The following is a 13,780-nucleotide window of genomic DNA, read 5'->3' as shown; positions in this document are numbered from 1 at the left end:
ATGAGGGGTTCTGAGCGCTCGTAGGCTGTCCAGTGGGCCTCTCCCAAGGCTGCACAAGCTGGTCTTTCTGCTTAAAACACCAGACACATCCCAGCCAGCACCATCAGTTTATTTTTTGCTTCTCTATTTGTGGCCAGTGATGCTGCCGCCTTGCTGTTCGTGGTGGGGGTATCAAGTTTCATTTTGAAATCTGGTTTGTCAAAGCAGGAAGGAAATGACAGGCTTCAGTTGTTCCTGGGTGGGCCAGTGAGAATCAGTGAGGATGCTTGTCTGGTCTGTAAAACACAGTGATGCTCAGAAGCGGGGACAGGAGCACATGGGAAATCTTCATAGCTCCCACTCAATTAAAAAAAAATAAGAAAAATATTTAAACATAAATAGAAAAGTGTAAAAATAAGCTAAGTGAGAAACCAAACAGCCCACAGCTTCCAGGAGCCTCATAGACCCAGGGATTGCTTCTGAGTTACTGTCCCCACCAGTCTGGGCCCAGTGAGGCCGGGAAAGGGGTAAGGGAAAACTGCGTGTGTCAGAAAACAGGAACAGGGTGGCTGCAGGGGCCTTTGTGATCCAGTTCTTCCTTTGGGGACTGAGATTCTAAGGTCCCCAGCTCTGCCCTTCTCAGATGATTTCCAGAAGGTTCCTCCAGGGCACGTGGCTCCTGGAGTCTCAGTCAGAGCGTGACTCTATATCTGTCTCCCCAGGGTCACTGGTGGGGAGCTGTTTGAAGACATTGTGGCCCGGGAGTATTACAGTGAGGCTGATGCCAGGTGAGTACCGGCTGCAGCCAGGCAGAGGTGCCTGGAGGTAGGGTGCCTTTGCCTGCAGTCAGCTTTCCAAGTGGCCTGACCCCTCCCCCTTTCTCTCCAGCCACTGTATCCAGCAGATCCTGGAGGCTGTGCTGCACTGTCACCAGATGGGTGTGGTGCATCGCGACCTGAAGGTGAGTAACCCTGGAGAAGCAGCTCTCCCAGGTCTCCTGCCTCTGCACTCCCTTCCCACCCAGATCCCTTCATCTGGGGCCTCAGCCCTCTGAATCAGCATTCCCGGAATTCCTTTCATTTCTCCTCCTTGAGGTGGGTGGCTGTGTTTTCCAGCTGTCAAGACAGCTGAGCTCGGGAAGGTAGGACTACCAGGGGGTCTAGCCCCATGCGGTTTGTACCAGGTGAGATGGTTTAGACTGAGGCTGCCCTGTGTATTGGAAAGGAAGTGGAGCTCAGTCTGCTGCCTTCCAGCTACTTGGCTTTTTTCTTTCTTTTTTCTTTTTTTTAAGATTTATTTACTTTTTGTATATGAGTGTTTTGACAGAATGCTTGTATGTGCATCATGAGTGTGTGTGTGTGTATGTGTGTGTGTGTGTGTATGTGTGTATATGTGTGTGTGTGTATGTGTGTGTGTGTGTATGTGTGTGTGTGTGTGTATGTGTGTGTGTGTATGTGTGTGTGTGTGTGTGTGTGTATGTGCGCGCGCGCACCTATGTGAACCACACACATGCCTGGTGCCTGTGGAGGCCAGAAAAGGGCATCAGACCCCCTTGAACTGGGGTTACAGGCACTTTGCACACCTTTATGTGGGCACTAGGATTCAAACCCTGGTTCTCTGGAAGAGCATTCTTAACTATTGGACACTTTCAACCCCTGGGTGGGACTATCTTGCAAGAGACTCAGCTTCCTTACAGAAGGGGTTGTCAGGGCAACCTCTGCCCCCATTGATGAAGCTACCAAATGAAACTAGAAAATTCCTGGGATAGAGACACCCTGTTACTCTTATTCCTGGATCTCTGTCGGGCAGAGGAGAAGGAAAACAGGGCTGGGGGTGGGGGCGGGGATCTCTGTGCCACCTTTTGGTCATCTGAAGGGAAGGAATAACACTTGAAAATCTGTCTAGCATTGTCATGGGCTACCTGTGGGTCTCCTGTGCCAGCTCGACCTCAACATAGTAACTCACAAAAACCCCATCTTACAGAACAGGAAGCAGACAGAGAGAATATAAGGGTTGTCAAGGATATGCATTTCAGTGGAGTCTGAGCAAGGACAGGGATCGCTGGTTTGTTTTCACCCCAGAGCCTGTGACCTCACCGTCTAGGTCCAGAAAGTCCCTCTAGGGCAGGCATGCCAGGTGTCCAGGGACCTTGGCCATCAGTGACTGTGCAGACATCCTATGGGGTAGCCCTGGCAAGACCCCCCACCCCCAACACACATACACATTCACACTTTCTTATACTCACTGTGGACACTGCCTACAACCCCCAATTTGGAAGGCAAAAGGCTTTTGGGGAGCCCCAGAGCCATTGAGAAATGCTCCTCAGGCTTCCCAGAGCTGCAAACCCCCCATTCTCACCAGGATTGACTCCAGGCCTTCTGAGCCTGGATAGCTTTCGTGTTGAGCAACCAGCCTGTCCCCATCCTTCAGGCGACAGTATTCTGAAAAGGCTCCCTACCTCTTTCTTACTACCTTAGGCCCTCCTTGAGGTCTCACCTGTGCCCTAGGTGAGGTCTTGGTACCTTGGTGACGAGAAGGTAGGCCCAAGAACAAGGTCTCAGTCCAAGGGCTTTCCCCAAAGGGTCTGCTGTTGTTATGGTAACAGACCATGCTTGAGAGCTGAGAAGCGGCCCAGATTTAGGCCACTCTGGAATCTCTAATTAGCAGTACATTCTTCAAATCAGGGCAGGACACTACTGAGACATGGGACATGTTGGGAACACAGCCCCTGAAGACAAAGGAGGCCTCACCAAGCCAGGTGGAAGGGCCATATTTCTTTGGGCCAAGGCTAACTTTGGACTGTGTAAGGTCTGGTAGGGTCCCTGAAAGTCCTGCTGGGAAAAGGGAGCCAGAGTAGACAGCAGCTACTCTGGCTCTCTATAGAGTGCTCCTGCCCAGCACCCAGCAGGAAGTTTAAGTACTGGGGCCTGGTGTTCACAGAGCTCTTTACACGCCTAGGCACCATGCTACTACATGTCAGGCATCTGTCCGTTTTCTCTGAGAGGAAATCAACCCTCAGAGAAGGAAAATCATTTGCCCAGGTTCCATTGCAGCAGTGGCAGCACTGGAATTAAAAGCTGAGACTGTGGGTCAGGGGAGATGGCTCAGCGATTAAGAGCACCAACTGCTCCTTCAGAGGTACTGAGTTCAGTTCCCAGCAACCACATGGTGGCTCGCAACCATCTGTAATGGGATCTGATGCCCTCTTCTGGTGTGTCTGATGACAGCTATAGTGTACTCACATAAATAAATAAACAAACAAAAAAGAAAAAAAAAAAGACTAGCCATTATCCCAAAAGCTGAGACTGTCTTAAGTGTGGATTCCATACTCTTAGCTCCCCTTTGTTCACGCTCAAGGTGATAGGAAGCCCTAGCAAGTGGAAGAATTTGGGGGCCCAAGACAGAGGCAGCAGCCTTGATGCCCCAGAAGCCACATGCACGTACACACACACACACACACACACACACACACACACACACAGAAGTCCCACTTTCAGGCTGGAGAGATACCTCAGTGGTTAAAAGCACTGATTGTTCTTCTGGAGGTTCTGAGTTCAAATCCCAACAACTATATGGTGGCTCACAAGCATCTGTAATGGGATCTGATGCCCTCTTATGGGGTGTCTGAAGACAGCGATGATGTACTTACATATAATAAATAAATAAATAAACCTTTGGGACAGAGCAAGTAGGGCCGGAGCGAGAGGGAGAAGGGGAGGGGGAAAAATGTATGGAATAAAAAAAAAGCCCTACTTTCTCCATCTTGTACACATGACGAACACATGGTTAACAACAGGTGCTAGGGTGGATGAGAGAGAGAGAGCTCTTTGGAGGGCTTGACATGAGACCGAGAACAGGACAGAGATACTTGGGAGGCAAGCAAGCCATACAGGGAGCACACGGGATGCAAAGGCCACTGCACAACTGTTTCTAGGGGTGGAAGAAGGTCACTGTAGGAAGCAAGGTACCTGTTCTGAGGTCACTGGGGTGACTTGTGGGAGATGGATGGTGGACCACACCACTGTCCTGATACTAAATGATGCTGCCACCTTCTGAATGAGGTTAGGTGGTACCACTTTGTTTCAGCTCCCCTTGCCCACAGCTCTCAACCCTGGGGAGAATCCTTCTGTTGCAAATGATGTGGGTCTTGCCACAGTCCCCCCTCTTGGACACAGAAACTCAGGACCCTGGGTCTGGAGGTGTGGGAGGGGGTGAGACCCCGGGCCATTCAGCCATTCTTCCTGTGTGTCCTGGCAGCGGGTGAGGTTCTGAACCTACTGACTATCTCTTGGGCCTCCTTCTCTCTCTCCCTTCCTGGTCCTGGGAAGCCTGAGAATCTGCTGCTGGCCTCGAAGCTCAAGGGTGCGGCTGTGAAGCTGGCAGACTTTGGCCTGGCCATAGAGGTTGAGGGGGAGCAGCAGGCATGGTTTGGTGAGTGGGGTGTAGGGTGGCAGGGAGGGGAAGGGCAGACTTTGGGTGACATATGTTGCCCCTGGGAACCTTCTGCCTAAGATGAGATGGCTGTTTGGCCATGTGAGACCCAGAAAACACAAGCTGCACCCAGCCAGCCTCTGAGCAGTGGGCAGTGTCGACCTCTCTCTGTCAGAACTAGGTATGGAAACAGGCCCATCATTAACCAGGTGCTCTATCTTGTTTGTAAGAGCATTCACTTATACTCTGGTGGGAACTCTGTAGGTTTCCCCTTAACCCTGGATACTGGGTGTCACAGAGGAGGGACATACAGGCTAAGCAGCTTGAGAAAGGTCAGGAGAAACTGACAGGTATGGAGCTCTGTTGCGTGAGTGCAGATGTCCCAGCATGCCTTGGGATTGGTAACGATGGGACATATTTTTTTCTATCTGGGTACATCTTACTGAACAACAGTGGCCAGTGGTTGAGACCCAGAACTCTTAAACTGGGTGTGGTGGCACCTGCCTCTAATCCCAGCACGTGGAAGGTAGAAACAGAATAACTGAGAGTTCAAGGCCAGCCTGGGCTACAGATATGACACCCTTCCTTGAAACAAAACAAAGACAAACAAGAACCAGAGTTCTAGGTTCAGATCCTGACTTTGCTACTTACAAGGTGTGCGGTTTTAACCAAGTCTTGTTTTCCTCATCTCTTAGAAAAGGACAGTAGCATGTTTCTCAGGGAATCCAAGAGGGTAACTTAGAGCAGGCATGTGACGTGTGTGCCCAGTCCAATGCTTAGCACACATCCGCAGCAACTAGTAACTGCTCCTGAGACAACTAGTTAAGGTATCTAGTTAAGATAATCTTGGTGTTCATTCTTCCAACAATCCTCTCAATATTAAGAAATATTAAAGGTAAGACCTTCTAATTCTTTGTTTCATAGATCAGGACACTAAGGCCTGGAAAACACACGCATATGCACACACACACGAATGAGAGTTAGTCAGAATTAGGAACAAGGCTCTGACATCTCGTGAGCATCCCTTGAGCAGGGTATGGGGTGTGGACAGTAGATCAGCTCTTAAAGGCCACCAGCAAGTGGTAGGTAATGGGTACAGTGAAAGTTGGAACCCAGGGAAAAGGTGGTCTGTGATTGATTACTGTGGTCTACCTGAGGCTCCGGATGGAGTGGGGAGTAGAATGGAGGTGTGGTGTACACCTGTCTGTTGGTCCCAGTCCGGTATGTAGGCCTCACCAGCTTACCAAGGCCCCTGGGTTGGCACAGTACAACCCCAGCTTTGGGGCAGGGCTGTGTTCTCCAGCTCCAGGGCTATCCTCGTCCCCTCTCCTGCAGGGTCTTGCTCCAGGCTACTCACGTGCCAACCTCTGTGTGTGTGTCTGCCTGTCTGTGTGTCTGGGGAGCAGGGTTCGCAGGGACACCTGGATACCTCTCCCCAGAAGTGCTGCGGAAGGACCCGTACGGGAAGCCCGTGGACCTGTGGGCCTGTGGTAAGTCCATCTGGAAGGCCTGTTTGTCTCCTAGCCATCCTGGCCTATAGGACCCTGTCCACTTTCCACCACTCTCCTGCTTCATCTCTCCTCTCCTGCTCCTCTCTCCAGGCGTCATCCTGTATATCTTGCTGGTTGGGTATCCCCCGTTCTGGGACGAGGACCAGCACCGCCTGTACCAGCAGATCAAAGCTGGTGCCTATGATGTGAGTGTTACTCCCCTCTCCGGCTGGTGCTCCCCTTCTGGTGAGAGCCAGTGGCCTAAGAGGCCAGAGATCTGAGGACACACCGCCACTCTCTACCACTGCAGAGGATGAAGTCCAGGGATGCTCTAAGACTGACCGTCAGAGTCAGGCTATGACCACATGGTGCCTAACAATGAGGGTCTAAAAGTCATGAAGTTTATCCCATGGGGCACTAGAAGGTAGAAAGGACAGGCCCCAAGCATTTTATTTATTTACTTATCTATTCATAGTTAGTTAATATTCAAAAGATGTCTCAGGAGACCAGCCTGGTCTGAGAGTCACTGTGTAGCCAAGGACTCCTGTTGTCCTGCCCCCACCTCCCACGTGCTGAGATGATCACTGTGTCCCACCACACCTGACTCTGAGACATGCTTTTTTTTCCTCTTCCATATATGAATAGACGACTGAGTCTTTTGTAGCATTCTTCTGAATGTCTGACCTGTAATAATCACAAAAGCATCACCTCAATCTATGACATAGTCACTGGTCTTACCCTTCAGTATACTCATAAGGAGGTTAAGGACAGAGGCTTAGCGTGTGGGACTCGAGGGTAGCAGTCTGGCTCTGGCACCCATGTTTCTAAGTACTTCGTGGATACCTGAGTGTTTGGGCATGAGAACCCCTGCCTGCTCCCCTGCCAGTCAGGGGCTGGAGGATCGCAGGGGTGGCCTGGGGCAGGCTAGGCAAACCTGGCCCCTCTGCCCCTTCCAGTTCCCATCACCAGAATGGGACACCGTCACCCCGGAAGCCAAGGATCTGATCAATAAGATGCTGACCATCAACCCATCCAAACGCATCACGGCTGCAGAGGCTCTCAAGCACCCATGGATCTCGGTGAGCCTTTATCAGCCACACCCACCCGGGAGGCCTAGTCTCTCAGGGTCCAGTGGGGTTGAGCGGGCCTTCTCTGTGAATCTCTGGCTCACTGTGGGTCTCAGGACAATATAGAAATGAGGGATATTATGGGTTGGCATCTGTTGGGAGTGTCACTGGTGCTGACTTACTGGTGCTCCGATCCTGACCATCCTACACCATGTAGCAGAATGAAGGATCATCCTCCTTAAGATATTGCCATGGTTCTGCTCAAATGATATTAGGTCAGTCTGTTGTGCCACTGGCCTTCTCCTCACACAAGTTCTTCCTCTCTTTTCAGCATCGCTCCACCGTGGCCTCCTGCATGCACAGACAGGAGACCGTGGACTGCCTGAAGAAGTTCAATGCCCGGAGAAAACTGAAGGTAACCTGTCCGTATTCCTGGCAACCCTGGGCTCACTAGCTCTTTTCTTCATTGGTTTCACGTATGTTAACTGGTCGTTCTTGCATGCTGGCCCCCAAGGGGTCTGGAGGAGTGAGCAGCATATCTGACCCCATCCCATCCTGTCTGCACTCTGGCTGAGAGGGCAGACAAGCAGGACTCTGCTGGGGCATGGTGAGTACTGTGCCTAGTGGTTGGTAACATACCAGGATGATGACCTTCCCTGGCCTGGAGGATTCTGGGAAGTATCTCAAGTGGCTTTCCTGGAGGCAGTGGCATTTGAGTTGACTCTTCACAACAAGCAGGTGTAGAGTGACAATGGGGAGATGTTCCAGATTGAAGGATGGCCAGTACAGATGTCTGCAAGTGTGAGCACTACTTTCTAGGGGACCAAGACTGGCTTAAGAGAGGAGGAGGCGGACAACACGTGACTAGACCTGAAACTACTGTTGAGAGAAAGAGCCCAGTTGTCAAGCATGGAAGAGTAGTAGATGAGTGTACCAGAGATAGGTTGGAAGGCCTGAGAAAGCCACTATGGCCTCGAGGTGGGCTGAGCAGGTCCTGTACTCAGGAAGGCTCTGTAATGATAGATAGCTGTCAGTGTGCCTGATGAGGCAATGAGGGTCGAGGTGGAGGCCTGGCTCACCCAGAACCCACTTACCCACTGCTTCTAGACCTGGATAGAAATCTCAGGATGGTGACCTAGGCCGAAGGTGTGGCTCAATGTCAGGGGAACTGAATCTCACTCTCACCCCAGTGGGAAGTGTCCCAGAGGAAGTTTCCAAGTGTGGACATCAGCAATTCTCAATGTGAAGGGCAGTTGGATTTGGAGATGGTCCGAGTCAGGTCTTAATGAGATAATACAAGGACAGGTTGGGCCATGGTTTCCAGTCCTTCACCAGCACAGAGGGCTTCTCCAAGTTAATATCCTGGTCTGGTCCAGGGGCCATGGAAGGAAGGGTTGATTCGAGAGCCAGCTCCTCTGAGCCTAGCTGCCTTCCAACCCAAGCGGGAAACTTCTGTAACCTTTAAGAGCCTCTGCCAGAGTGTTCTTGAGTTCATTAGTTTTGGCCAGGCCATGGGACCTAATGTCTGTCTCAAGGGCTGTGCCTGCCGAAGCTACCTTCTCCAGGGAGAGTGGATGGGCTCTGGGCTAGAGGGTGGTACGTGGTCAAGTGGAGGGGCTGGGGAGGGACTTTGACTTGTCTCTGAAGGGCACACTGCCTTCTCTTCCCCATGTCCTTCTGTTCCTGTCTCCGCCCCTCCCCTCACCTGTGCCTCTTCTTGGGCCCCTCTTGTCTGTTGCAGGGAGCCATCCTCACCACCATGCTGGCCACCAGGAACTTCTCCGGTAGGTGGTGGGGCTAGAGTCCCCAGTACATCCTGCACAGGTCTGCTGGATGACATTACACTGTTGGGCAGCTGGGTGTTCCCAGAGATAGAGCTGCAGAGGACACCATGATCTAGGTTTAGCGCATCCACCACAGTCAGGATGAAGAAAGGAAAGAAGAGAAACCAAAAGCTAGCAAACCAATGCCTAGTTAGCTAGCAAACCAACGCCTAGTTAAAGGTTGAGTCTAGTTCCCCAGTCTACAGCAGCACTGGGGTTCTCAGGCCAGGCCAGCTAGAGGGGAAGACAGCTATTGGAGTCTAGTCCAGCAGGAAGGAGCCATACTCAGGGAACACTAATCTTAGAGGTGAGTCCTCTAGGCCCTGAGCTTCAACTCAAGTTGTCTCATTACAAGGCTGGGAGGGCTATCTCTTTTTTCCATGTGGAGCTGACAGAAGCATAGAAACCTGTGCTCTGTCTCTGCCCTGGTTCCAGAACTCAAGGGAGGCAGAACCTGTCTTCAGCACAGGTCTGACCAACTCACAGCTGGAGCTTTTATATCAGTGGGGTTACCCAGTAGACCAGGGCAGGAAACTCCCAGGCATGGAGAGCCCAAGTACTTGGGCATGTAGCTCCAAACCGGAGGGAAAGGGATTATTGTCAGAGCTTAGCAGCTCCTCTCAGCACATGGGTTAGTGACAGGCCAGTGCCTCTCCCCAGGGAGTCCTGGGCAGTGGAGCAGACAGCGGAAGAGACAGGGTTCACTAAAGGGGTCTTGGCACTGGGGCTAGGCCAGCTTAGACAGCTACACAGACAGACACAGGCCCACTGAAGCCAGGGGTCACTTCTGAGCAGGGTGTAGGCCTGGGTCCCCTAGGAGGGTCTGCCTATCCAATGACCAGCTGGAAAGGGAAAGGCTAGCTTTAGATATGGGCTTCATCCACACTGAACTGTCCTGAGACGTGGTTCTGGCCATTCCTTTCACTGACCACCGAAAGGTGCACAGACAGAGGGTTTGCTTGTTTTGTATTTTTGTTTTTTTGTTTTACAATTATAGACTGGAAAATGCCAGTCTCAAAGCCCACGGAATGGGGCCCATGGCTCTGTAAGCCAGGGCTGTGTAAAAAGTGGTTCTTTGTTTGTTTGTTTGTTTGTTTGTTTGTGGGGAATGTTAACTTCAGAATTTAGGAGCATTTATTACTCTTACACATGACTCAGACATAATTCTCAAAACTTACATGGAGGCTCACAACTGCCTCCAATTCCAGGGAATCTAATGGTCTCTCTGACCTTCATGGGGTCCTGTACACACATGGAACACATAAATTCACACAAACATACATAAATAAATCTTTTTTTTTAAAGAAGAATTTTTGGACCTGTCTTTGGTTTCCAATACAAAAAAAAAGGAGAAGAGAGAGAAAAAAGAAATAAAAGAAAAATTGGGGAGTAAATTTCTAACCATTAAAAATCAGGAGATTTGGGAGCTGGGGAGAGGAGTCTGTGGGAGATGGCTTGCTGGGCAAGCATGTGGAACTGAGTTCAGATCCCCAGCACCCGTGTGAAAAGCTAGATGTGTCTGTACCCACCTGTAATCCCAATAACTAGGAGACAGGGCTAGCTGACCAGTAGTCTAGCAGATCAGTAAACCCCAGGCTTAGTGAGAAACCCTGTCTCAAAACATAAGGAGGGGCTGGTGGTATGTGCCTTTAATTAATCCCAGCACTCAGGAGGCAGAGAAACAAGTGAATCTCTGTGAGTTTGAGACCAGCCTGCTCTACATAGCAAGTTCTAGCCAGAGCTATATAGTGAGAGCCAGTCAAAAAAAAAAAAAAAGCATGACCAAGGTATCCAACATTACCCTTTACATGTGCATACAAGACATACATATCAAATTAAAAAAATCAAGAGAATTTTTACAGACTCCCATCCTCCACTTCAGATTTTTGTGATCTTTTGATAATCAGTCTGGGAGATAGGGATGTAGCTTGGATGGTCGAGTGTTTGCCCAAAATGCATGAAGCCTATCTCCAGTAGCAAATAAAAATCAAGGCTAGCCCTGGTCTACAAAACGAGTTCCAGGACAGCCAGGAGAGCTTGTCTAGAGACAAACAAAACAACAAAAAAAATCCATCAAACAAACAACACCAAAACCCAAGAGCAATGTCTCTGTGTGTGTTGGCACATGGCTGTAATCCCAGGACTCAGGAAATGGAGGCAGGAGGATCAGAACAAGGTCACACAGTGAGTCAGGGCCAGTCTGGGCCCATTCTGAACAGAAAACCAGAGTCTGGCTACATTGAACACAAACCTGTATAACACTGGTCTGGAACCGAGAGTTTCCAAGGAGAACACGCTCCTTGAGGTTTGTTTTGGATCCACTCCTGCAGCCTGAAGAGACAGACACAAGTCCTTTCAGGCTTGGCACACAGAAAAAACCTCTACCCCTTGGGAGTTTTGACAGGTTACAGGGAGAGTCATACAGGGACTGAGAGAGCTGGGGTATCTGGGAGCTCATCAGAGCCCCTGGGCTGTCAGTGTCCCCACCCCCATGCCCAGTTCACCCTCTTAGGGCTTCCAGGAGAAGGACTAATCATAGCTGCAATTGAGCACCGACTGTATACACTCTGAATGCTATGCTAAGCACTTCATAGAGCCATGTCTATTTAAGGCATTTTTTAAAAGTCTGAAGTACAGGTAACGCAGCAGGGCAGGGCTGGGCATTCATGCTACCTTCTGGCTCATGCTTACTGCCAGGGTTCCAGCCAGGAAATGAGGGAGGTGAGGGAAATGCATGGTGCAAGCTTCTGTGAGAGCTGAGGCTGAGTTTGTCTATCACTGGGACTCAGCCAGCCCCACAGTGGGATTCTGGAGGTTAAACTTAGTTAGGCCTATACTACTTGAGAAGAAGGGCAGGGAATGAGTACTCTGGCAGGGGTGGGCCCCAGCAGGGGGGACATCTGCTTCTCATCACCAGCAAAATGCAGTCCGCAGCTGTCCAGAGTGAGTAGGCAGGGCTGACACATGACCTCAGCAGCAGCATGGGGCTAAAATTAGAGAGGGCCAGGGCAGGTGGGGGCCAAAGCAGGGAGCTTCCAGGTCTCAACCAGGCTGCAGGCTTCTGAGTTGGCCACCACCAGCATTGGTGACAGGAATTCAGAGGGAATCCCCAGGCTGAAACAGCAACCCTTCTGTCCCGGGACACACTGGACATCTCTCCAGGCCCCAAAGTCACAGGGCTATCCCTGAGACTGCTGAGAACTGGGCATCCCAGGCCCACTCTGTGGGTTGTTGACGAGGGAGTAGACGGTGGAAGACGACACGTGGAAGGAGGAGGAAGTCTCTCACTGGCCGCCAAGCCGACTCTGTCCCGACAATCCACCCTCCACTACTCTCGGCCCGGCTGCTCTGCTGCCTGCAAATGCTGCTCTTCCTCACACTGTGGGCCCTGGTGCCTTGTCTGGTGTTGCTAACCCTCTACTTTCTCTCCTCCACAGGAGGGAAGAGCGGAGGAAACAAGAAGAACGATGGTGTGAAGGTAAGTCCCCAGGAGCCAGCAGGCCTGACTCTGGCAGAGACCTGCTGTCAGGCCTCAGACAAGCCCTGGCCTCACCAATGGTGACATGTCAGATCCAGGGCCCAGCCCTCCCCAGATCACCCGGTCTGTGCTCCGGTGCCTACCTCTCACCAAGCTTGCTGGGAGCAGATTGGGGATGGCAGGTGGCCTGGGTTGCTCGGAGCACAAGAGAGGGGCAGATCTTGAGGAGGGTAGATCTGAGGCTCTACGGGGCTGGAAAACTGTGCAAAAGTGCAAAGGGGACAGAAATGGTCACTGAGGTGACTTCCTCCTGCCCAAGTGTGAGGGACTGGATGGGCCCTGGTCTGTGCATATACTAGTGTAGCCTGTAAGGCCCATGGAGAATGGGCAGCTATTTATTTCACCAGGCTTTGGGATCCAGAGGGCCCTCTTCTCCACCAATACCCATCTCCTCGTGCCCACCCCTGATGCTCAGGCTGCCTCTCTCTCCATACTTTCTGGCCCCTCTTTCCTGTTTTCCCTCACTTCTCCCTCTGGTCTCTGGGGTCTAGTCCCTCTGCTCTGCAGCCCCCTCCTCCTCTGCCATCTGACTGCCTCGTGGAAGGTCTCACCCCTGGAGACTGTCTTAGTCTGGACTCTGTACTCACCCACCCAGGACATTAGAAGATGTGAGGTCCTGAATGGCCTGGGTGGCCATTCAATGTGTGCTGGTGGCTGTACAGCTTCATTTAGAATGGCTATGGGCTGCCTCTGACTGCATGGGGGGTATCTGGGCTGGGTATCTCAGGCCAGAATTGGGCTTCTCCTCTGCCCATCCCCCTTTCCCACCTCAGGCTCTCTTACATTCTCAGGTGGGATGTGGACTTGGTGATGATTTCCGAGATTTCAGCTCTGAAAACATAGCCCCCCCCAGACCCCCCAAAAGCAACCTTTCTCCTCAATCTAACTATTCTCCTGTCTCGTTGTGTGTGCTTGAGGGCCGTGGCTACGTGCTGTGTAATGATGCTCGGTCAGTGACAGACCTTATATGCAATGGTGATCCTCAAAGACTACAGTGGAACTGGGAAGTTCCTATTGCCTAGCAGTTTTGCAATACCTTCCCTCAACTTTTTCCTTTCCTTGCCTTTTTAAAGAGAATCTCACCATGCAGCCCAAGCCAGCCTCAAACTCTCCATCTCCCTGGCTTAGCCTCCAGAGAGCTAGATTTGCTGGTATGCACCACTATGCCAGGCCCTTGCCATACTTAGACATGCTTAGATTTGTTTAGATACTTAGTACTTACCAGATGCCTTCTGTATTTGGTACAGTAACATGCTGTTTGGCTTTGGAGCCTAGGAGCACTAGAGATATAATGTGGCCTAAGGCACCTGTATAGAGGTCTAAGATACCTATAGAGTGACATAATCTATAAGGTGCCATAGAGTGACATAATGACATAATTTACAGAGGCATAAGGACACCTATATAGCAACATAACATAACCACATCATGACACATTTCTCAGAATGTGTC

The 13,780-nt window shown here is 51.0% G+C and overlaps 1 protein-coding gene across 2 annotated transcripts in view; it reads left to right on the top strand.

The window, feature by feature from the left end:
* Camk2a (calcium/calmodulin dependent protein kinase II alpha) overlaps positions 1 to 13,780 on the top strand; it is a 59,701-nt gene that overhangs the window by 26,818 nt on the left and 19,103 nt on the right. Inside the window, exons 6-14 of one of the 2 annotated variants that reach the window (XM_028774314.1) lie at positions 702 to 767; positions 868 to 940; positions 4,308 to 4,410; positions 5,817 to 5,900; positions 6,012 to 6,106; positions 6,857 to 6,979; positions 7,299 to 7,382; positions 8,709 to 8,751; positions 12,228 to 12,268. In XM_028774314.1, coding sequence (XP_028630147.1) covers positions 702 to 767; positions 868 to 940; positions 4,308 to 4,410; positions 5,817 to 5,900; positions 6,012 to 6,106; positions 6,857 to 6,979; positions 7,299 to 7,382; positions 8,709 to 8,751; positions 12,228 to 12,268 — 712 coding nt within the window. Of the gene's footprint in view, positions 1 to 701; positions 768 to 867; positions 941 to 4,307; positions 4,411 to 5,816; positions 5,901 to 6,011; positions 6,107 to 6,856; positions 6,980 to 7,298; positions 7,383 to 8,708; positions 8,752 to 12,151; positions 12,269 to 13,780 lie in introns of those variants that run through there. The other variant, XM_028774315.1, reaches the window with a different exon arrangement.

This window comes from Grammomys surdaster, unplaced genomic scaffold (assembly GCF_004785775.1).
Source record: "Grammomys surdaster isolate TR1022 unplaced genomic scaffold, NIH_TR_1.0 239, whole genome shotgun sequence".
Lineage (NCBI taxonomy): Eukaryota > Metazoa > Chordata > Mammalia > Rodentia > Muridae > Grammomys > Grammomys surdaster.
This window is presented reverse-complemented; position numbering and strand designations above follow the sequence as displayed.